The 24,113-nt window shown below is 39.3% G+C and overlaps 1 protein-coding gene across 10 annotated transcripts in view; it reads left to right on the top strand.

Annotated features, from left to right (window-relative positions):
• Window positions 1-1,378: 1,378 nt before the first annotated feature.
• BLTP3A (bridge-like lipid transfer protein family member 3A) overlaps window positions 1,379-24,113 on the top strand; it is a 55,666-nt gene continuing 32,931 nt past the window's right edge. For 8 of the 10 annotated variants that reach the window (XR_015733479.1, XR_015733477.1, XR_015733478.1 and 5 more), the window contains exons 1-3: window positions 1,379-1,542; window positions 18,656-18,818; window positions 22,596-22,634. Coding sequence is in view for 4 of the 10 variants with exons in the window: in XM_034414614.2 (XP_034270505.2) it covers window positions 1,499-1,542; window positions 18,656-18,818; window positions 22,596-22,634 (246 nt within the window). In the remaining 6 variants the exon portion in view is untranslated. The remainder of the gene's footprint in view (window positions 1,543-18,655; window positions 18,819-22,595; window positions 22,635-24,113) is intronic. The other 2 variants (XM_087891031.1, XM_087891028.1) reach the window with 1 other exon arrangement.

Genomic DNA, 24,113 nt, shown 5'->3' with positions numbered 1-24,113 from the left:
AATAATAAAATAAAATAAAATAAAATAAAATAAAATAAAATAAAATAAAATAATAAAATAAAATAAAATAAAATAAAATAAAATAAAATAAAATAAAATAAAATAAATAATAAAATAAAATAAAATAAAATAAAATAAAATAAAAATAAAATAAAATAAAATAAAATAAAATAAAATAAAATAAAATAAAATAAAATAAAATAAAATAAAATAAAATAAAATAAAATAAAATAAAATAAAATAGAAGGACCTCCAAGGTTCCTTCCAGCTCTGTTCTGATTGACTGATTGAATTGTTAGGTTCTTTACTCCAGTGTTAGCAATCAGCCTCAGCTTTATGGACATCCACAAAGTTTATGGATATCCTTTCTGTTCCCTCATCTAACTTATGAAGATGTTGAGGAGCACTAGGCCCAAGCAAAACCCTGATATAACTCCATGCATACCCCCCTCCACATGGATATATAGACCCATTAAGGACAACACCTGGGATATAGTTGTTCAACAAATCTATCTAGTAGTGGGATCATCCATCCCACATTTTTTCCCAGTTACCTAGAAGGAGACTGAAAATGTCACACAAATACCATTTGCTTGTCTGTGATTCTGCTAATGTGACTTGCGAACTCTTTTAATGGTTAGAAACTTGGGCGAAATCAGACAACGACTTGCTCAATTATCCACAAGGAGATACGTCATGGCTTAGCATTTAGAATAGAATAATAGAGTTGGAAGGGACCTTGTAGGTCATCTAGTCCAACCCCTTGCTCAAGCAGGAGACCCTATATCAGTGGTGGGATTCAGCCAGTTCGCACCACTTTGGGAGAACCGCTTGTTAACTTTCTGAGCAGTTTGGCAAACTGGTTGTTGAAAGAAATCATTAGGGCAGAGAACCGGTGGTTAAATTACTTGAATCCCACCACTGCCCTATATGCACCATTTCTGACAGATGGCTGTCCAGTCTCTTCTCTGTACGAAAACAGACCAAATCTCCTTTAAAAAATGGAGGACGCGGTTCTTTCTTACGTGCTGTTCAAAATTGCCGGAGATGCGGAGCTCCGGTGTTTCTTAAAAACCAGCCTTCTCTAGCGCCCGATGAGAACAAAGCAAGCGCCAAGCCCAAACGAAGCCGGAGGAGCCGCGAGAAGTTTTGCGCCTGAGCCGCTTCGCTGGCAACCGGAGAGGTTGCTGAGGCTGCTACTGGCCCTGTGAGCCAATAGAGGGCGCTGCCACACCGCCCGGTTCGTCCCGCCTCTGCCCCCACCCACCCTTTCTCCAGAGGGCGGGGGCGCGAGTAGCTTTGCTGGCTTCTGCCGCGGTGGCGGCCGGGATTCTGGCGGAGCCTGCTTGGGAGGGGGGGCGGGGGGGGCAGGAGAGGACGGAGGATGGCTGGAACTGCTGGCGGCCGCGGCGGGAGCTGCAAGATCCGCGGCCGGCTACAAAGGGAATGACGGGGCATTTGGGGCGATAGAGAACCCGCGTCCTGTCTCTGGCTCAGCATGGCTGGTCTCATCAAGAAGCAGATTCTGAAGCACCTGTCCAGGTAAAGGTGGACCGGGGGTGGGGTGTGTGGGGTGTGTGGGGGGGGGTCCCCTCTGGGGAGCTGTTCGAGGGGCGCCGAGCGCAGGAGGCAGGCGGGCTCGGTGCTGGAAGATCGGGCCGGGGGCGCAGCGGAGGGAGAGCCGGCCCCAGTTGGAAGCGGCTCTGCGGCAGCTGAAGTCGTGAAAGCGGAGGACAGGTTCGCGAAGCCCCCTGACCCTCCGAAGGTATTTCCTTAGCTACTTTTCCCCGCCATCCAACCTCTTTTCCGACGGTTGTTTATTCTTCCCTGGTGTGATATTTGATCGCCTTCTCTACGGTCTCTACTGCCCTTTCTCCTTTGACGTCTCTTCTGCCCTTTTCCCTGTCTAGGGATTAAAAGATATCCAGCTGTGGATTATTACATTGGCTCTTTTAGTTATCGCCCTCCGCCTTGAGCAATAATATTGTCTCACTGTATCATCGCACTTGAATGAAGGTCTGTTAAAATGGTCCTTTGTGTGCCTCTTTTACACACAGTGGATAAAGGTTGACTTTCAAACCCCAGAGAAGGGTCTCTAAGATGTTGCTCATTTTTGTTTTTTATAAAGACTTCATCTTCCTTGTTGGGTTCTTTCATCTTCTCACAACTAGTATCCTAGACCCTTCAAGGAATGTTTCCTTTGCGAAACATAGGAAACATTACAATGTAATTTAAAAAAAAATATTATCAGCTTAATCTACTTTATAGGGAGAATAAAATTGAAAAAAAAAATACTCTGTGTGCAATCCAGAAGCCACGGGGAAAGTTTATATGGAAAAGCAAATAAATGAGTAAAATAATGAATCATTTTGTATGATTTTTGTACGAGGGAGAAACAGTAACCTATTATTGAACTAGACACTCTGGGAATCTGGGTTCAGATTTATCTGGCTTCAGGTCGATTTGCCAGCCCCATTACTGTAGTTAACTTGTGGAATTTACTGTAATTACTGTAGTTAACTTGTGTAACACTTGCTTTTATTTTCACTTGTTAAGGAGTTGTTACTAGTATGAAATCTCTTGGGTTAAATATGGATTGAAGGGGAAAATGCAAATTAGAGTGTGATCATTTAATCTGAGAAGCTTTAAAAGTCCCCAGATGGTTTTGCTTATGATTCTGACTAGGAAAGCAAAACCAGAGACAGAGAAGGAAAATAGATTAACTTCCTCAAATCCTCAGTAGCTTGATGCCCAGTCTGCATATTATGGGAAATAAATAGCTTTGCCACAGGGTCATTCTGCCGTTTCCCCTATTCTCTTTCCTTGCTTATGGCAATATAGAATGGGATTCTGGTGCAGGAGAGTATAGTTGCCTTTGGTTACAGTGGCTTACTTCAGCTCACTGACTTTGAAAACAAAATAGCAACAATTGAGAATGTGCATAGAAAGGCAGACTTTTCTGATTTGCATCATTCTCCTTTTTAATTTATTATATGTTCCTTACATTTTTCTTCAAAAATAATCAATCCCTATTGATTATTTGATTAGATTTGATCTCAGTTGTACTTGCTATGACTTTACAAAATAAACATCCAACAATAATAAAGTAGATTAAGTGGAAAGAAAGTGTTTGACTGAATGAGCTTCACGGATGTATGGCATTTTAAACCTGTGTGTCTCTAATATCAGTCTAGCATTAATCATACTCATTAATTATACTGGCTTGCATATTGGAGGAATGATCATAATTCTGTAAAAGGTGATTATCCTTAAGTACCAAAACACTTTAATATTAAATGCAATAATGCACAGATTCTATGAAGAGAGAACATTGCTTGCATAAACAGTTACTAAAGATGTACATGTCAGTAAATTTCAATGCTGCTTTTAAATCCTTAACAGAGTACTAAAGATAACTAGTAAAAGAGCCAAGAAAGAATTATAGGAAACATCAGCAATATTCTTCATAATAAATACATTTTTATGAGGGCGCTATGGCAAAATAGGTGATTTTCTGAAAAACAAAATAGTGTAGGTCAAGTGTTAGATAAATATTGTATAATGTTCTTGTAATGGAAGTGCCTGGTTTCCTCAGGGAAAAGAAGAACTTAATTGTGTGGAAACATTACAACCACAATTAAGTTCATAATTTTGGTTGCTAAGCAATGTGGTTGTTAAGTCAGTTTTGTTCTATTTTATGACCTTGCCACAGTTGTTAAGTAAGTCACTGCAGTTGTTAAGTTAGTAATACTGTGTTTCTCCGAAACTAAGACAGGGTCTTATTTTCTTTTGAACCCCAAAATAGGGGCCTTATTATCGGGGGGTCTTATTATGCAGGAGGCCCCGAGTGGCCTGTATACTCACAGCTGGGAGTCCGGCAGAGAGAGGCTCCCTTCGCGCACCACCATCAAGCCCCTTCCCTCCCGCGGTATGTGTGTGTAGAACGCGTGCGTCCCGAAGGCACCAAGCTGTGCTAGTGCCTGTCCCCATTCCTCCCAGGCCTCACCACGTTGATGTGGGTGAGCACCAGGTCCTTGAGCTCATAACAAATGCCGCTGATGCCCACCACCAACACCCACGCAGAAGCCACAGCCTGGGCCAGCTCTCCCTGCAGGGTCCAGCTCCAGCTGTCACCATAGAGTAGGAAGCACACTCCCAGAGCGGTCGCTGCCCTGGCTGGGGTTTGGAAGCCACAAAGCCTCCCCTTCCCCCCCCTGCTCCTCTCCACTCCGATCACCCCGCAGTCCCCCCAGGAGTCCAGGAAGCGGCTCTGCCTCAGGAGTCACCGGACTGGACGGCGATTAGGCCAGACTCTTCCTGGGAAAGGGAGCCTCGTGGGACCCTTGCCCACCCTCCCTTCCTCCTGCAGGTCCAGTTTACTCTTTCCAGGCACCCGGCAGCAAGACGCCAGGCAGCCACACCAAGGATAGCCCCAACAGACACAGCTCGGCCGGCCCAGCACGGCCAACGCCCCTCGCCCATGGCTGAGCTTGGCTGCAGGGTGCTGCCAGGTCTCCACAGGCGGCGGCAGTGGCAGCAGCAACACCTGCAGGGCCTCAGCCATCCCAGGCCTGCTGTTGTAGTCCTCCGCGACTGCCCGCTGTGCATGGAGGCCTCTCTGCTGCCAATGATTTTGATTTTGGGCAAAACTATTGTTGAATCACTTGACCATGGAACACTGCAAATGGCCATAAATGCAGAATATCGCGTTTAGTAATGTGGAGCTTAACATAATACTGCTTTTTGAATTTTTATTTTAATCTCCATCTTTACTTCTTCCAGCTTTTATATCGTGAATAAAATTATAGATAATGTGAGACAAGTGAACAGAAGAGAAATCTTTCTCTTTGAGATGCTAGATCCAGGTTGTCCGATACATTAAAAGATTTTTTTAAAAAAATTTGATTTATATGCCGCCCTTCTCCGGAGACTCAGGGCGGCTTACAATGCATTAAGCAATAGCCTTCATACTTTTGTATATTTATACAAAGTCAGCTTATTGCCCCCACAATCTGGGTCCTCATTTTACCTACCTTAAAAAGGATGGAAGGCTGAGTCAACCTTGAGCCTGGTGAGATTTGAACTTACAGTAATTGCAGACAGCTTGATGTTAATAACAGTGCTTTAGTCTGCTGCGCCACCAGGCTCTTTTTTGAAAGTAATACTTGAAAGCATTAGTTTCAAAGGGCATTAAATATTAAGAAAAGAGTATTACTTAAAAAGTATAAACAGGTGGTCCTTGCTTAATGACCATGGCACTCAACAAATGTTATTTAATGACATCATCTTAAACAAGGACTACCCGTATGTACCTTTTAATTACTTCAAGGACCAGGAGAAAATAACATTTGTTCAGTGCAATCATAATTTCAAACAGTCGCTAAATGGCATTTGCTTTTGATCTTTGAACCTAGAGCTATTACAATGCCCCTGCAATCGTGATTAAAATTTGGCCCTTGGCAACTTGCCTGCATTTATGACTGCAGGATTTGCTTCAATTCCCCTCATAGTCCTCCCTCCTACCTACCTCTGCTCTTTTGGCCACCTTGCACTCCATCTCCCCTGCTGCCTCCACCACACTGTGCTCTGGCTAGCACTCCACTACCTTGCTGCCCTGTGCTCTACCGCTAACATCCACAGCTGACCTGTATCATACCTTCCTCTGCTGACATGTTGTGCCTGACCTGATGCTTTGCAAGGCAATGTCAGGCCAAGTACTGCCTTCCTGAGGCCTCATCTGGCTTTGGAAAGCAATGCAAGACCAGCAGCTACCTTTGTGATGGGTTAGGCCAGGTGCATCTCATCAGCAATGGGAAGAAGAAGGCAAAAAACAGGCAGCGGTGGCAGAGTGCAGGGCAGCAGGGACACAGGATGCAGTGTGGAGCAGCAAGGGCAGCAGATTTTAGGGTGGCAGGGATGATGGATGGTGGCACAGTGCCCTAAAGGGGAGAAGAGATAGGTTAGTAGAGGCAAGCATGATTGTGCCGTCATTAAGTGAGGAGAAGCATGAAGTCCTCACCTAATGATGGCACAATCTTGTCCTAATAACTGCAACTGGGTCTATTCTGAACTGCTGGTGCTAAGGACTGCGATCACATGGTGTTTGGCCTAACAACCACAACATTTAGTGGTGGAAGTCCCAGTCCCAGTTAGGATTGTTAAGTGACAACTCTTTGTGATGATAAATATATGGGGCACGGCAGAAAGGGGTTTGGGTAGTAAAAGATTTGTTATGTTTCCAGACCTTTGGTGGAAATTGACATTGCTGGCAGAAATCACGTACTATAACAGCAAACATTTTTTCCATGAGAAGCAAGTTGTTGGATAAAAATAGTAAATTGAATGATAAAGTATTTGCATAAAGCAAGGAAAACCTGTATGGTCATGTTGAATAATTTCATATATAATATTGCCATATGTATCATGTAATATTGTAAATATTAGCTTCTATGTTAATGGTTCATGTTTATGTTTACATGCTCCCTTTTAATATGTGAAGTGGCCATTACTATTATGTGATTCTGGAGGCAGGGGGAAAAGAAAATTATATTATGAATAATAAGTAAGCGCTGGCTGTAGAAATGGCAACATTTTTAGGCGCCAGCATCTAGTCTTTAGTATACATGATCTATATTCTTAGACACTACTATTGGGTGACAAGATTTTTGCAGCTTCTGTTTTAGTACTATCACACTGATTTTTTCCCCCTCACTTGCTTTAAAGTTGAGTCAATCCCAGTCTTGATTTATATGGACAAATGCCTACGACATCTGCATGTCCCCAGTGATCTTGATTCTTTCAAGATATGGTAATGTTCTCTTTGATTTTTTCCCCCATCTGCCTTTATCAGTAGATATCAAGCTTGCTAGTTTTCGAGACCATTATTGTTTTGGATGACATACCCAGGGTTAAGAGATTCTATATGTTGATTATCACCTCATGGAAGCAGATAGTCTTTATCAGGTCCAGGTTGAACTGATTGGTTCTTCATGCAGTTCATAATACTGTTGGAAATCATCCCCAGCATCTATCTACGTTTTCTTGCTCTTTCTCAAGATCCTCTTTCACAATTGTATGTTGCCATTAGAAAAACATTGCCTTAATTGTTCTAATCTTTATTATTGTAGAAATATCTTTATCTTTTATGATCTTGTGTAAAATTGTTATGATCTTTCCTGGAATGATTATTTCTCCACTATATTCTCCCTCTTTATTTTTGAGTCCCATTATACAGACAATTACTTTATTTCTTTAGACAAACACTGAGTTCATTAAGCATATTGGTTGATATCACATCTATCTTTTTACACATTTCATTTTTATTTTCTTTAAAAAAAACTTCTAGGTTGTCTTTGCTTTCAGCTAACAAACTGGTATCATCAATGTACAAAATCGTTCCTGTTTCAGACTCTTATTTTGATTCCAGTTGTGATATGATACAATTTTTCCATTTTTATAATATCATTTTTACATTTACAATGAATATAGGTTAAACACAGACATACATCCTTCTTACATTCCCCTTTTTATTCTGAAACATTTTGTTTCTCCAAACTATATTCTACAGAAAAATAATCAAGGATTCTGGCTTAAGTTTCACAATAAAAAGTCTTATTATAGTCAATAAAGACTATATTCTCTACTTTCTCTTGGTCTCCTCATTATTTATGTTGCATCTGTAGGCATCATATCTATATGAGTCATAGTGGTGCAGTGGTTAGAATGCAGAATTGCAAGCATTCTATTGCTAGCAATTCGATTCTCACCGGCTCAAGGTTGACTCAACCTTCCATCCTTCTGAGGTCAGTAAAATGAAGACCCAGATTGTTGGGGGCAATATGCTGACTCTGTAAACCACTTAGAGAGAGCTGTAAACCACTATGAAGTGGCATATAAATCTAAGTGCTATTGCTATATGATCTCTGCCTTCTGCGAAATCTGCCTATTCAACTGGCATTTGGAGCTTAATTTTTCCGTACCTCACTGGTGTCTGTCAACAATTATCTCTTCTCTCAGAGCTACCTGAGTGACCAAAAAGGTCAAAATAGCAGGCAGAATGTTTGGCTTTGATAGTAGAATCATACCTGCCATTTTGACTTTTTCATCCCTATGCTGATTTCCCTGTCCTCTATATTTTTGCTCACAATGAAGCCAAAGAAACTTGAAGTTATGGAACTTCAAAGTGTCTCTAAGATTTTACTAAATTAGTGTTTGTAATAATCTCAAGCTGTTTGTGTGTAATTTTTAGTAGTTTGAGACACCGCTTTGATATTGGCCTATTGTAAAATGTGCTGTTAGAAGTTCTGGGCACAAGACGTAGAGGTTGTCTCTAAAGGGGACCTTTGCAAACACAATGTTTTTCCATCTTTGTGAAACTTGCAGTTGGTCTCTTCATTAATCCCATAAGTAAATGATGGAATTCAATACATGCTAAAGTGATAAGAATAAGTGTCCAGATTCCTCACTCACTCTTTTCCCCTTCTTCAATTTTAGAACAAAAATAATACCATATTCATGTAGAAAGCTAGTAGCTTTTTATGCCTTTTACTGTTTTTGTTGTTTCTCTCATTTACATAATGTCTGTATATGTAGAGATCACTTGTATTTTTGTGAATTTTACTTATGGATTTGCCCAAAAAGCTCGCATTATTAAAAGCACATCTTGAATCGATTCTTACTTGTACAGTGGTTAGAAGTTTTTCTTTACATAAGATATGAGAATTCATATCTTAAAGAAATATTTTTAAGTTCTCAGAAGGTGAAATGCATTATTTTAAAATGAAATGATGGTTCTATTGCTATGAAATGGAATGGGCAATTAATTACTAATTGGAGGTAATGAAGAATTTTTAAAATTTTCTATATATTGTGGTTTTCAATCTAATTCACACAAGCAATTTTTTTATCCAGCAATCATTGATTCTTGTAAAACAAAATATGTTTATGCATGTATATATGCTATTACAGTATGTAGTAGCCATACCGTAATACTTTCCAAAACAGTACTTTACCAGATCTTAATTTACTTTGAATAGAGAGCTCTCAGGTTTAATATATACTATTTGATAAGATTTGGATCTTATTAACAAATTGACACATTGCTGATGGTTAGTATAGCAGTCCTTTTAGTTCAAGGGTCCTCAACCCCCAGTCCATAGACCAGCACCGGTCTGGGACCTGCCAGGAACCGGGCTATGCAAACGAAGCCCCATCCACGCATGTGTGGGATGCAGGCAGCGCATGAAACCACACCCCCAGTCTGTGGAAAAACCCTTCTCCACGGAACCGGTCCACAGGGTCCAAATGTTGCGGGCTGCTGTTTTAGTTCCAAATTCATTGAACTGTATCAGATCCCTGGAGAGGAATCTCAACATTATCTCAAGATTCCTTAAGTTTAGATTTTTAGAGCAAATAATTTACAATTTCCCTGTCTCTAAGTCTCTTTCAAACTCCAAGGCTCATTCTTTCAGCTCCAAAACCCAATTCCTTTGTTCTTTTCTTGGCTAGATTTAGATTACGTCATCCTTATCTAAATTGGTAGGTCCCAAGCAGAAGATCATTTGAATCACTATATACTCTGTTCAAGGGAGAAGAAAGGATTTAACTATCTTGAGCAATTTAGCTAACAGTCTCTGTTTTGTTTAAGGATTAAAGCTCTGGAAATGTCAAGACATAACATTATTACTTAGGTAACATGCTATTAATATGAAATAAAATGAAGATTTATACTTGAAGTATCTTTCAGATAATATAAAAAGAGAACAAAGCTCTTTGGTTTATCATTTCTAGTGTTTCCTCTTTTGAATTAGCTGGGAAATTTGCATTACCCCATTAAGCTATAGACTGCAGTTGCCTAAAATATCTGTGGTGGCTGAAAGTAACCGCTGAGGTGACAGAATACTCTCAGTTCACATTAAGTTATGGTGATCTTTAGTGGGATGTAATTTCTTCATTCTGAAATCCTCAAAGAGGTTGTACATTTGAAACTAAGCACTGATACCCAAAAGGCAGGATAAAAATATAGACAAATAATAACAATAACAACATGCAACGTTTTGTTAAAAGACAGTTTCCTTCAATTAAGGAACCAGCCTCAGAGTTGTCTGAGAATCAAAACTGAACATTTCTTTACTTCCTCAGCAAGAATGGCAGATGTTTAAAGTTATGGCATCAAGTATATTCTGGTTAGAGATAAAAGTGGATGGCATTTCAGATGTTCCCAGAAGATCTCCTACAATATTGTTTTTCTCTCTGATGGAGATTGTTTCTATTCTTTAAAACTTGTTAAAGAATCTGGACTTGGCCTAGATGTCATGGATATTCTCTGTAGTTGTGGTAAATAGTACATACCAGGGGTGAAATGCTCCCGGATCAGACCGGATCGCCCGATCCAGTAGCAATCTTGGCCGGTGGTTCGGCGATCCGGTAGCGTTGGCAGAGCAAAGCTCCATCCACCCGCCCGGGTGTCATTACTTCCTAGTTTTAACCAGGAAGTAATGTGTTTTTTACCTTCTGCGCATGCACAGAAGGTTTTGTGGTGCGTGCGCTTCCGAACCGGTAAGGAAGGTAAGTAGATTTCATCCCTGGTACATACATTTGTACTTCAGTTTATTCAGTAATAATGCATCTACTTTAGTATTCCCAAGGTTTGAGAGAGAAAGCATTCTGGAAGCAAATGATGGTCTACACAGTTGGCAAATGAATGGTGCCCATGAGAATATTTTGGATTCTTGAATTATAGGAAGCATTTCCATGATGGGAGATTCCTGGCAAGGAATGGAAAATATTTTACTTTTGAGGAGGGATATATGTAGTGGTATTATAGTTTTACATTTTTATGCAACCATCATAAACTGAGAGTTTATGTGAAGTCAGTGATATAAAATTCTTAAATAAAGAAATCATACTTGAGATAATTTTGTTGTTATGAATCTGCTTCTACTACTTTATGTGTTTTATTTGATATTTGAGCCAACTGACAATCTTACTATGTGATAAATGTCTCTTAAGAGTGTGTTTTATAAATTCAAGGTATAGATTCAAGACTTACAGTACACACAACCAAATACTTATTTTTGTTTCATTAATCACATACTCATTTCTAAAGGAGAATTATAGCTATTTAATGTATGTTCTTCATATATTATTGATTTTTTTCAATGTATTAGTATTTCTGCTAATCACATTTTGGCCTTTCCTTCCTCTGAGAAACTAAGGGTAGCCTGGGCTTTTCTTAGTTTGCCCATAAATTAACTCTGTGACGTAATATTTTGGTCTGAGGGAATGTAAAAATGCATCTTCTGCACATCTGATCTTAAGAGTCAAAATTATAGGTAATCCTCATCTTATGACATTTTGTTTAGCAACTGTTCAAAGTTACGATGCAACATGAAAACTTACAACTGGTACTCACAATTACAACTGTTGCAGCATACTTGCTGTCACATGATCAAAATTTGGACACTTGGCAACCAGTGTGTATTTACAATGAATCCAGCATCTTGGGGTCACATGATCACCAATTGTATCTTTCCCAGCCAGCTTCTAACAAGCAAAGTCAATGGGAGACACTGGATTTTCTTAATGGTCACATGATTCACTTAACTGTGATGATTCACTTACAACCATAGCAAAACAGATAAAATTGGGTGCAACTGACTTAATGACCACTTCATTTAGCAACAGATGTTCTGGTCCTCATTGTGATCGTAAGTTGAGGACTAGCTGTAATTGGTTGGATCTTGATATGTGGCATATAATTACAAAACAAATCCAACTTCAAGTATACAAAACAGTTTATGCCTAATTAGGTAAGTTCAACAGCAATAGAAAATGTCAAATAGGATTTACAGTATTATAGTCACTTAAACTGTTGCAGTAACTGAAGCAGAGCTATTCTCATATAGCTTTGTTTAACTTGGCATAGCCCAAATTGCTTCCTAAGCCGTCAAGAGAGATCAGTGTGGTTCTGTCTGGAAATATTCTCAGTATAAACTACCCCCCTGCTCCCTTCCAAAAAGCAGCTTCTCTTTTTGGCATATGCAACCCAGCTACTGCTTGCTGTTTGTCTAATCAGATTCATGACTTTTTTAAATCTATGATTGGAATCAGTCCAGTAAAGAAACAGTTGAAAAGTAACTGTCTTTTGAGAGATTTGTCTTTTTCCTCACACTTTATAAGAGTTAACACCACTATAGCATTAAATAGGGAGTCAAAGAACTCATTCTGCATTTCTTGTTGGCTGACCTGCAATTGTACAACATTGCATTGTTCCTTAATGTTACAATAAATTGGTTATTTAGCTAGGAAAAAATGTCGATTCATATTTCAAAACACCCAGGCAGGAAATTGCTTAAAATATAAAATAGTACTTAAAACATAAATAGTAAAGAATTTTAAGCTTTCTTTAATACATATATTAAATATTATATATGGTCAAGTATTTAGATAGGAACCAATCTATTAATCCTATATGTAATACAACATTTGATCACCTGGGATTAATTCCTAAAACTGTTTCTTGCAAATAAAGACCCATTTTTGATTAACTGTCTATAAGCAAAACATGTAAGAACAAAGGATTAAAGTCCAGGATGACTGATAGACCATTATCAGACACATTTAGATTATTTTACCTGGAATTGTTGGTGGATTGGGTAGAAAAGAATGAGATGAGAACATCTGATTTAAATGTGTAAATGTTATGCATCTGCCAGTAATTCTAAGCATATATAATAGCATCCTAGGATTTGGTGTGGACCAGGAATTTCAAACTAAAATAATCACAGGTGCTGTCACCAAGGATCTCAACAATGAAGCCTTTTCATACTTTTGATAGAAAACTAAAAATAGTGACTGAGAATCTGGAAGAGCAACTTTAGTGTAAATGTATTCAATTTATTGGCAGAAATGGCCTAGTGCCAATGGTTCGGGAGTCTGTGAACAGAGAGATATACATGCTGTTTGAGAAATTATTTCTTGCTTTCAAAAAACTCAAACTCTTAGTGGTTTATTTGCCAGGTCAATGTAACTAAAACTAATACAGCATTCTACAAATGCATGAAATAATTCACATTAATTAGGAAATGGGAAATCAGTTCTATGGGATCAGTTAGGTTTCTAACAAGCCTTATGATTCATGATTTCAAAATCCAGTTATGCTATCAAATTATTTAATTCATAATCTGGCTGTGATCCTCAAGGTAGCTATAAATATATATTGCGTTTGAATGTTAGTTTTCAGATGCTGGAATTAAATTTCTGTCATCACTGTAATTGCTTAAACTCTACACACAAAGTTTGTGTGATTTTGATTACAGTATAATCTCTTTCAATTAATTTTGAAAACTCTGGACTGCCTGATGGGCTTGAGAGCTAGACATAACATTTTTCTGTCAGTAAGAGAGAAAGAAAAGGCAGGCTGTTTAAAAGATTGTTGCTTGTTGTGTTGTTGATTCTTGCTGAACCAACATACTGCTTCAAAATAGAGCCTGTAGTACAGTGGACTAAAACACTGTTATTAACATCTGCTGCTTGCAATTACTGCAAGTTCAAATCTCACCAGGCTCAAGGTTGACTCAGCCTTCCATCCTTTCAAAGGTAGATGAAATGAGGACCCAGATTGTGGGGGCAATAAGCTGACTTTGTATAAATATACAAAAGTATGAAGGCTATTGCTTAACGCATTGTAAGCTGCCCTGAGTCTCCAGAGAAGGGCGGCATATAAATTAAAGCAAAAACAAAAAACAAAAAAAACAAAAAAACAAAAACAAAATGGCACCAGGATCTGCTGTGCAGGACTTTTGGGAGTTTGTACAACATTATGGAGGGTTAGAGACTGGATGCTTGGTTGTGAACCTTCATTTTGCTGGGAATGGAAAACTGGAATTTCAACAACTGAAAGTTCTGAGCTGCAGTAAAACACAACACATTGGAGGCAGTCTCCAAGGGGATCAGGGACACAGATCACTCTGGTAGTCTGGAAAACTAGGAGATTAGTGGGCTTCTTTTTGCAGTTAATTGGCCACTCTGAGAACAGACTGTTGGGCTAGATGGGCCCTGAGTCCAATCTGGCAGCGCATTGCTTAAGTTTTGAATAGGATTGCCTTCCTTCAGATAGAGATGGTGTGCAATTTGGGAATCTTTATTGAATCGTGTCACTTACTGAAAGAACAGGTGGCAGCCATGCTTAAAAGAGCCTCTGCACAGGTTTAGCTTGTGTGCCAGTTGTACCTATTTGTGGATTGCGAGGTCATACTCAAAGTAGCTCATGCCCTATTTATCCCTGTTTGGATTATTGTAATGTGCTTTACATGGGGCTGCCTGTGAAGAGTGTTTAGAAACTGCAACTGGTCCAGAATTCAGAGGCATGGCACTTTTGGATATTCTTCAATAAAGTCATGTAACACCTCTGCGTTGTAAGAACTAATGGTTTCCAGAACAGTTTCAAGTTTTATTCAAGATGCTGCTTATTGAGTATAAAGCTCTATGTGGACGATGCCAGATTATTTGCAGGACACCTATTTAGGGAACTTGTTTATGTGTTAATACTTTATTTATTGATTAAAAATGGATTGACCTCCGAAATATGTCTTCTTATTGTATGAGGTGGTGTTATTTTTGCCAATTGTATTGTCCTTAGTTTTAATCCTCTGTTTGCCAACTAGAGTTATTACTGAGAAGGGGGCTGTATATAAATTGCTTTCAAAGCAGGGACGGGTTTCAAAACCCATCGCTACCGGTTCACTTGTGGGCACGCACTTGCTTGACACTTCTGCGCATGCACAGAAGCGTCTGGGTCCTGCCACCGCCATTACTGGTGAACTGGTAGCAACCCACCACTGTTTCAAAGATTTATAGAATGAGAGACAACATAACAAGGAGCCTCTTTAGTGTGAAAAATGCAGCAGATGTTAATTTGTTCTTTTCGAATTAAGCTATAAATCTGGTTTGTCATGTCATTAATAAAAGCTTTGTCAGCATAACCAAATTTATTTTTCTATGAATGTCTGCAAGAGGCAGTGGCAGATCTGGAAGAAGTATGTCATTTTTTTCTGTTCTATTACCCTGGTGACATGAGATAATTTGTTAAGTATGCATGGGAAATTGTTGGGATTCTGATAGAAGGAGTATAGGAATACAGTAAAATTTGGGAAATGCAGTTCAGTTTTATGCCAGACAGAGGATTTACAGTCCAGATTTTGCTTTTCAGCAGGTATTTATGAAATGTATGAATGTGAAAAATTATTGCATGTTTGTTAATTTAAATAAATCATAATAAGGCAAATAGACTTGAATTATGGGGTGTTTTGCATGAATATAGAATTTAAGGTTGGCTGCTGAATGTGATAATACGATGAAAATAAAGCATGTGTAAGGAATAATCAATATTTGAACAATGAAATAAAAATCTGTATGTTCCCCTAAGTTGTTTAATGTTTGTACATCAGGGGCGGGTTCTACTTACCTTTACTACTGGTTCACAACAGGGCCGTGTGTTCTTCTGCGCATGCGCAGAAGTGTTCTGATGACATCAGGGGTGGTGGGCGGAGCCTCCCTCCAATTTTACTACTGGTTCTATAGAACTGGTCCGAACCAGAGGCAACCCACCACTGTTGTACATATATGATTAAAGAAAGCTTGTGGTTACGTGAGGGATGATTTGGTTGTATACATGAAAGTTCGTAATATATGCAGATATGTAATCAGGAATGTAATACATGAATAAAATTAGACTAAAACAATAAGTATTAATTTACCTTGATGTTGTTTCTTAACATCCAATTTGGGGCAGTGGTTAAGGTGCTGCTCTAGAAATCAGGAGCTTGTGAGTTCTAGTCTTGTGTTAGGCATGAAAGCTAGCGAGTGACTTTGGGCCAATCACTGTCTCTTAGTCCAACCCACCTGACCGGTTGTTAGTTATGAAGGAAATAGAAGAAGGGAGGAATATTAGGTATGCCTTGCATTACTTATAACAGGAGTGTCAAACTTGATTTCATTGAGGGCCGCATCAGGGTTGTGTTTGACCTTGGGGGACCGGGTGGGTGTGGCCGGGGGTGTGTCGGGGCCGCTTCACTCATGTCGAGGGCGCCTGTGGTGGCCTGAGTGCTGTGCCAGAGAAAACGGAGCTTGGGAGGGCCGCACTCCCAAACTCTGTTTTCTCTGGCAGAGGTACTGTGGACCGGTCCTTTATTGTTTCCAGGGCAGCCCCAGGGGCCAGATCTAAGCATCCTGCGGGCCTTGAGTTTGACACCCCTGACTTATAAAGTAATATAGGCGATTTTAAAAATCTAATACATATGAAAAAGGGAGTGATTGATACAAAAGAGATTGAAATGATTTGATAATATAAAAAGAATGGTACAAAAAAAAATATGAAGGAAAATGAATGTGTTGGAGGAAAGATAGACTAAGTAAGCTATGGTTGGAAAGAACTGATAAAATCCTCAAAAATAAAGGAATTAAAAATGTAAAGAACAAAAGTTTACGTATGAAGTGATAATAGAAGCAAGGATTGTTTGGAAGGAAGAAAGTTATAGTATTGGTGTGAAAATATATAGCTATAAACTAGTTTAAATTCTCTCTGTTTAATTTCTTTGGCCTACTAATTCGCATTCTGTATGTTATTTACTTTGAAACAGAATAGCATGATGAATAGGTATGCATGAATAGGTATGTTGCTTAAGGTATGTGCTTAAGAATGGAACAGAGTGCAAAGGAGAATATGATCCCTTTACAGTTTGTGTGACCACATTTAGCAGCTGGTAACATCCTTATTTCATCACCCCATTGTGATGCTGAATCACGTTTTATAAATAGAACATTTTCTTGAAAAGTTACCTAGTTAGTTGCAGATTACTTATTGATGAATCTAACTAAAATTTAAACAGTTTTCCAGTAATCCTAGTTACATCTTTATTGGATATGCAGAAAAATGCTGAAGTGGTGTTACTTTATAGAAGACAGCTAACTCAGTTTCAAACTGTTTAACATGTACATGAGGCTGCCGGGTAAGGTCATCTGATGGTGTGTGGGGAGGTATCACTAGTATGCTGATAATACCCAGCTTTACTTCTCCGCTCCAGGCCACCTGAATTATGCTGTTGATGTCTTATCCCAGTGCCTGGAGGTTGTGGGGGCCTTGATGAGGCACAACAGGCTTTGGTTCAATAAAGCACGACTGAGTGGTGTTTGGTGTTTGGAACTTCTGACCCTGGAGCTTTTTACTACCTTTGGCTTTGGATGGGGTGGCGCTGCCTCAGATGCAATCTGGGGTTCTTCCTAGATTCATGGCTCCTATCCATAAAGCAAACCATGGTTAGGAGGGCCTTTGCACACTTTGGGGTTGCACGCTAATTTTGCCCTTTCTGGACTGGAAGCCTTCTTCGCTGTCACTCGTGATCTCACATCTGGATTAATAAACACTTTGTACATGGGATTGCCCTTGAAGAGCTTTCAGAAGCTTCAACTGGTGCAGAGAATTGCAGCATGGCCGTCAATGAGCCAATGGAAGTTAGTGGTGCCAGTTATTTGGTGCATGTAAAACAGTATTTTGTGAGTTGTATTGGTTGCCAGGTGCAAGTCAAGGTAGTGGTTGCATTTTTAAAGCCCTTCATGGCTTGACATTGAGTTACCTGAGGGACTTTCTCCAGTTTTTTCTGGAGAAACAACTGGAGGATGGGTGTGGTTCAGGTCCCATTGGCTAAGGAATATGAGTTGGTGGTGTTTAGGAGGTGTGCCTTTTCTGTGTAGGCACCTGCCTTGTGGACCATTCTCCCTTCAGAGATTAGGATAAGCTTGACCCTGCTAACCTTTGGGAAGGCACTAAAGGCCTGGTTCTGTACAAAGACTGGCACCCTGACTGGGTGAAGGGGCCTGTTTTCCAACTGTATTAGTGGCTATTCATTTTGATACCTTCTTCAGTTGCTATGTACTTTAATTTTTGCATTTGGAGTTTTAATTGTTTTGAATTTTAGTTTAATGTTGTTTCCCACCCGGAGTCACTTTCTGAGATGAGTGGCATGTTTATCTCTCATCCCTTTCCATGAATTTCCAATTTTAGAAGAAAATTGTAGATGGTAATGATGCAATACATTAAAAGCGGTAATTTCATCTTCCATACATACAAGAATTTCTGTCTATGTGTACCTCAGTGGTAGAGCAAAATATACTAGCTTTGTTCTACAATAGGAAAAGCTGTCTATCTGAAACTATAAATGCATATAATCAGTGTACAGATGATATCAACCAATGGAACAGAAGTTGCCTTCAGAAGTTGTGGGAGCTTCATCACTGGAAGCTTTCAAGAAGAGACAGGACTGCCATTTGTCAGAAATGGTGTAGGGTCTCCTGCTTGAGGGAGAGTTTGGACTAGAAGACCTAAAAAGTCCCTTCCAACTCTGTTAATCTGTTGGTCTCCGGATACTGTACCCCATGCTGTCGAATGACATTATCCAGTGATTTCATGTAGATATTAAAGAGGAGAGTCAAGAAACCCAAGCCCGAGCCACCCTGAATATGAAACTGTGGCTGAAACTAAGATAATGGCATCCCACCAGCTTCTTGGATGTGATTTAAAGCTATATCATCCAAATTTTTATTCAATGTTATGATCAATGAAAGTATTCAATTTTATCTCCAATTTTATCAACTACAGGTTTACAAAGAATCTCTCCCCTGATAAAATCAACTTGAGCACTCTCAAAGGGCAGGGGCAGTTGACGAACCTAGAACTGGATGAAGAAGTTCTGCAGAATTTGCTGGATCTGCCCACTTGGCTAGCCATTACTCGAGTTTTTTGCAGCAAGGCCTCCATCAGGGTAAGCCAAAATTCCCATAACTATTAATATTATTTTTAGTATTTTTCTGTCTTAATCATTTTTCTGATTTTTTAATTTGGATGTAAAGTTCCTCTGACTTTTTCTACAGATATTCCGATATAGGCATTTGAGATCTGCTATAGCAGTGGTCCCCAACTTTTCTAGCTTGATGGCCCAGCGCAGTGAGAGGTGGGGAAGGGGATGGTTTCATGCGAGTGGTGGGTATGTCACAGCTCCATTTGCGCTCATATGAGGGGAGCTTTGCACATGTGCACTTGCCTGCTGCTTGCCCGGCCCGGTTGGGGATTCCTGTGCTATAATAATTAGCAAAAAAAAAAAATCAAGTTCTGAATTCCAGATGCTTCAGAAATTATAGCATAAGCACTCTGATTACATTCAGCTTTAAATTGATTGTCAGTTTGCTGTTAGGCTTCACATCTTAGTATCAATCAAAATAGAGCTTGAAGCGATTTTGGATGTCTTCTAATCCATTCCCCTCTCAAGCAGGAGATCCTATACCCGTCATGGTGAACCTATGGCACGCGTGCCACAGGTGGCAAACGTAGCCATATTGGAGGACACGTGAGCTCAGCTCCAGCGCGTATGCATACACGCAAAACGGGCCTTCTGGTCCCACTAGAAGTTGGCAAATGGGCCATTTCTTTTTGGGCCTTCTAGGCCCACTGGAAGTAGGGAAACAGGCTGTTTCCTGCCTCTGAAAGGCCTGGGGGAGGGGTGGAGAAGGCCGGTTTTCCCTCTCCCCAGCCGCCAGAGCCTTTCTAGGAGCTTGGGGAGAGCGAAAATGGCCTTCTCCACCCCCTCGGACCCCCTCCAGAGGCAGGAAATGGCCCATTTGCCAACTTCCGTTGGGAAGGCCCGTTTTTTGCTCTTCCCCAGCCTCCAGAGCCTTTCTAGAGCCTGGGGAGGGCAAAAATGGCCTTCCCCACTCACCCCCAGAGACCGTCCGGAGACAGGAAAGGGCTGTTTTCGCCCTCCCCAAGCTCCTAGAAAGGCTCTGGGAGCTTGGGGAGAGAGAAAAATGAGCCATCGAGTGCCAGGAGCAGGGGAGGGTCACGCGCTTCTGCACGGGGGAGGGCGCATACGCGACCTCCCCCCGCTCCTGGCCACGATGGCAAAAAGGTTCACCATCACTGACCTATACCATTTCAGACAAGTGACTGTCCAGTCTCTTCTTTAAAAACCCCAGTGATGAAGCACCCACAAGATCTGAAGGCAAGCTGTTCCACTGGTTAATTGTTCTCACTGTTAGGAAGTTTCTCCTCAATTCCAGGTGCTTTTCTCCTTGATCAGTTTCCATTTGTTGTTTCTTGTCCTGCCCTCTGGTGTTTGGAAAATAATTTGACCCTCTCCTCTTTGTGGCAGCCTCTCAAATACTAGTCCCTCGGGAGAGGGGGCGGTATATAAATATAATAAACTATAAACTAGTATCATGTTCTCCCTAGTCCTTCTTTTCTCTAGACTAGCCAAACCCAAATCCTGCAGTCGTTCTTCATATCTGACACTTACTTTCATGCATAATTAGAGAGATTATATTTTGTGGTCATACTTGTACATTAATATAAAGAACACAGTGTTCTCTTCTTGAAAAAAAAATGCTGTAGGCTTCTTCGGGAATAAAATTAATTTTTCAGTTGATGTAAGCAAGTAATCATTTAAGCACCATTAGGATTGGTGTTAGGGCTAGAAGCTTCATGAAAAATGAATTGAAAGATTTATTAATAAAAATAGTATAGGCCTGATCTTTTTCTGCTGGAGTAGCAAAATCAAGTCTGCCTGCTGTGTTTTCTTGAGATGAGGATTAATAATTGAAACATTTTAGGGAAAAAAATTAATTTGTAACATCAGAATTATCTACTCAGTTCAGTACATGCACAGATAAACTATTTGGGTAATGAAAAAACTGTTTTTGTTTGTATATTTTTCTTCGTTTAGCTTCTGTAACTTTGTATGCTTCTTATATGCATTCTTTCCTGACATAAGGTCAATATACTTGCTGATTAATTAATATACTTTATTTGTTTACAGAGTTAAGTTCAAACAAGTTACAGTAATAAATGATTATGCTCGATATTTAAGGGCACATAAGAATTTCTTATGCACTGGGCTCAGGAGCCAACTTTTAGTAAGTGTAGGAAAGATGTACATGACAAACAGCAAAATTATGATTGCAACAGGATATATTTTATGTTTTCTGCTATCTTCATTTTCACTGCTGTTATATAAACCAGTGGTGGGGGGGGAACATTGCAATAAGTTATCAGTTTGGCCTATATCACCATATGTTATTTACCTGGATATTAACTGCATTTATTTACTAATATTTTCTTCCAAAATTATCTTGTCCTTTGTTTGGAAGAAGACTAGTAACTGGTAAATGTATTATAAATATTCCATATGTACTGAAAAAAAGGGAAGAACAGAATAAAAATTAGCTTTCACTGATTTTAAAATATTATTCTCTAATTGGAGTTTTAGTGCTTAGCAAGCTTTTAAAGCAGTAGTCCCTAATCTTTTTGGCACCACGGACCAGTTTTCCACAGACTTTGGGGGGAGGTTTGCTTGCTTGTGTACTGTGACCTGCTCACCTCCTAACAGACCACGGACTGGTACTGGTCCGTGGCCCAGGGGTTGCGGATCCCTGTTGTAAAGGTTAACGTTTTCTGAACTTCATTACATGTCCAGTGTTTTGTGAAATTCATAATAATTCATTCTAAGGTTTGACTTAGGTTTATAGTTTTTAAGACCATTATTAATTTTTATCAAACATTTCTTTGCACTTTCATTAGTACTAGGCAGAGGTGGGTTTCAACAGGTTCTGACCAGTTCTGGAGAACCGGTAAATACCATCTCTGAGTGGCCCCGCCCCCATCTATTCTCTGCCTCCAGAGTCCCAGGTGATCAAAAGGAAATAGGGATTTTGCAGTAACCTTCTCCTGGAGTGGGGTGGGAATGGATATTTTACAGTATTCTTCCCCTGCCATGGCCACCAAGCCACGCCCACAGAACTGGTAGTAAAAAACTTTGAAACCCACCACTGGTACTGGGAAGCGGGTGATTAATTTGTGCCCTTCACTACAGTATACTGGTGGGTCAGCTAATCCTCTGAAACCAGCTTTCACAACTAGGAGAATTCTGATAGGATAATTTGTGATCTTCAGAGGCAGGCTAGGGAGAAAGACCGCTTGAGGAGGGATAAAGATTTTTCACACCTGCTTACTTTTCTCTGGTGTGAATAGTATCCCGTAAGCAATCTCTTATTTGCTGATCAAGCAACCATAATAAAACTAACTGTATGTGTATTGTTGTGTTGACAGAGGCCACAGATGCTTTATATAATATATTGTTTTGAATATCTCCTTAGAGCAGTGCACTCCAAAGCCCTTATGATTTGGACATAACTAATTAGGTGTTCTAGAATGTGAATTTGTAGGGTAGCAGTTTGAGGCATAGCCATCAAATTCACCTAACTGATGGCTTAAATGTCTTAATTTGTCTTAAATGTAGTTTGACAAAGTATAAGTAAGCATCAAAGTCCACAGCACAAAATTTTACTTTATTACCTTTAGCAGATTTGTATGCAGAGTATTTAATAAGGAATGGTTTTGTTTTTAATGACTCTGTATTCCATGCAGCAAATTTTGTCATGCTACTTTTCAGAGCAAATATTTTCTAGAACTGATCTTGTTAGTTCCACCCTAAACCTATTTAATCCTTGCAGCATTTCCTGTTTATTTAACATTAGTTCTGTTGTTTCAGATCCAGTGGACTAAGTTGAAGACTCACCCAATCTGTCTGGTAATGGCCTTGTTTATCTCCTGTTTATCTGTCAGTAAGAATTTGTAATCTAGTTTATGTCTTTAAAAAGCATTCATTTTTAAACCTAAAAATAAGGGTGGATAATACTGTTGTTGGTCTCCATATAGATCCGTTATAGTTGTAAGCATAATTCTGTGTAATTTCTGTGATGAACATATAAATATTGGAAGTAATTAAGGTGTAAAATACACCGATGCTTCTCTTAGGTTTTCAGCATTGTGTTTGTAAGCCTTTTTTGCCATCATAAGAATCCAGTTTTGGGTGGAAACCCTGCCACATACTCCTGTAAAAAATGTGAATTGATAATATTTTACATGTATTATTCTGCTGTCCTAAGCTACATCTGATATTGTATATATGAGTAGACTCACTATATGCTTATTGTGGGAATGAATTTGAAAAACGTTTGAAAGAAAATTAGGCCAATGGCATTGTTTGGGTTGATTAAAATGTTCAGATTTAGAACAGATAAAGTTCTTTATATATTTTCATAATTAATCTGCAATTTATTACCACCAATATGGTAATGATTGCTAAACTAGATGACTTCAAAAGAAGGTTAGAAAATTAATAGGGAAGAAGTCTAATGAGAGCTATTCATATTGGAGACAGTATGTCTCCAAATACATGTTGCAAGGGAACAGTGGCAAGAGACATGTGTCTTCGTCTCCTGATTGTGAGCAAGCCAGAGAAACTTGTTTGGCTGCTGTGAGAAACAAAATGCTGAACTAAGATGGGCCTTGGCCTGATTCAGCAAAGTTATTTTTATGTTATTAATGACTTAATTTAAAGGGCCTTCTTTTTTCAGGTCCCATATGACAGTCTTTGTCATTGCTTTAGTTGGGGGTGATTTTTGAGGATGTGAAACTTGGTTGGCTTCTAATTTATGCTAGATGTTTTTGGATAGTAACAGTAGTGATATATATTAGTGTGGGGGACAGTATATGTATTTCTAAATAAATATAACATGTTGAAAACTTCAGCATATGAAACAATCCTAAATAGCTTAAAACTAGTGAGAAAAAGGTAAGGTAAAAAGGTACACAATATTACTTTTACCGATGTTAAACCAGGCTAGCATTTTTTACTGCTAACAAATTATAAGTTGATAGTTTTACACATCAAAATCAGTCAAAAATACAAATCACATTCTCGGTTAGGGTTGGCAAACTGTTTTGTTGAACGACTAAAGGTTATGCTCACAAGTGAACTTAATTATTTATTTTGACAAATTCCTAATTGGTTTATTCAATGGTTTTCTTTATAACTGTGCTTTGCACCTTTGTGGATTCATTAGAAGCTACATTAAGGCAGAAAAGTAAACCAGAAATCTACCAGGAGCTTACAATTAATTCTGTTCACACGTCATGCCAAGCTAAACCACAGTCTAGTCAGTAGCTAATCCCAAAATATTTACTCCATTTATAGGCTTGGCTAAGAAAAACAAACTTCATCACT

Source organism: Pantherophis guttatus, chromosome 3 (assembly GCF_059756535.1).
Source record: "Pantherophis guttatus breed Tessera chromosome 3, ASM5975653v1, whole genome shotgun sequence".
Taxonomy (NCBI): domain Eukaryota; kingdom Metazoa; phylum Chordata; class Lepidosauria; order Squamata; family Colubridae; genus Pantherophis; species Pantherophis guttatus.
This window is presented reverse-complemented; position numbering and strand designations above follow the sequence as displayed.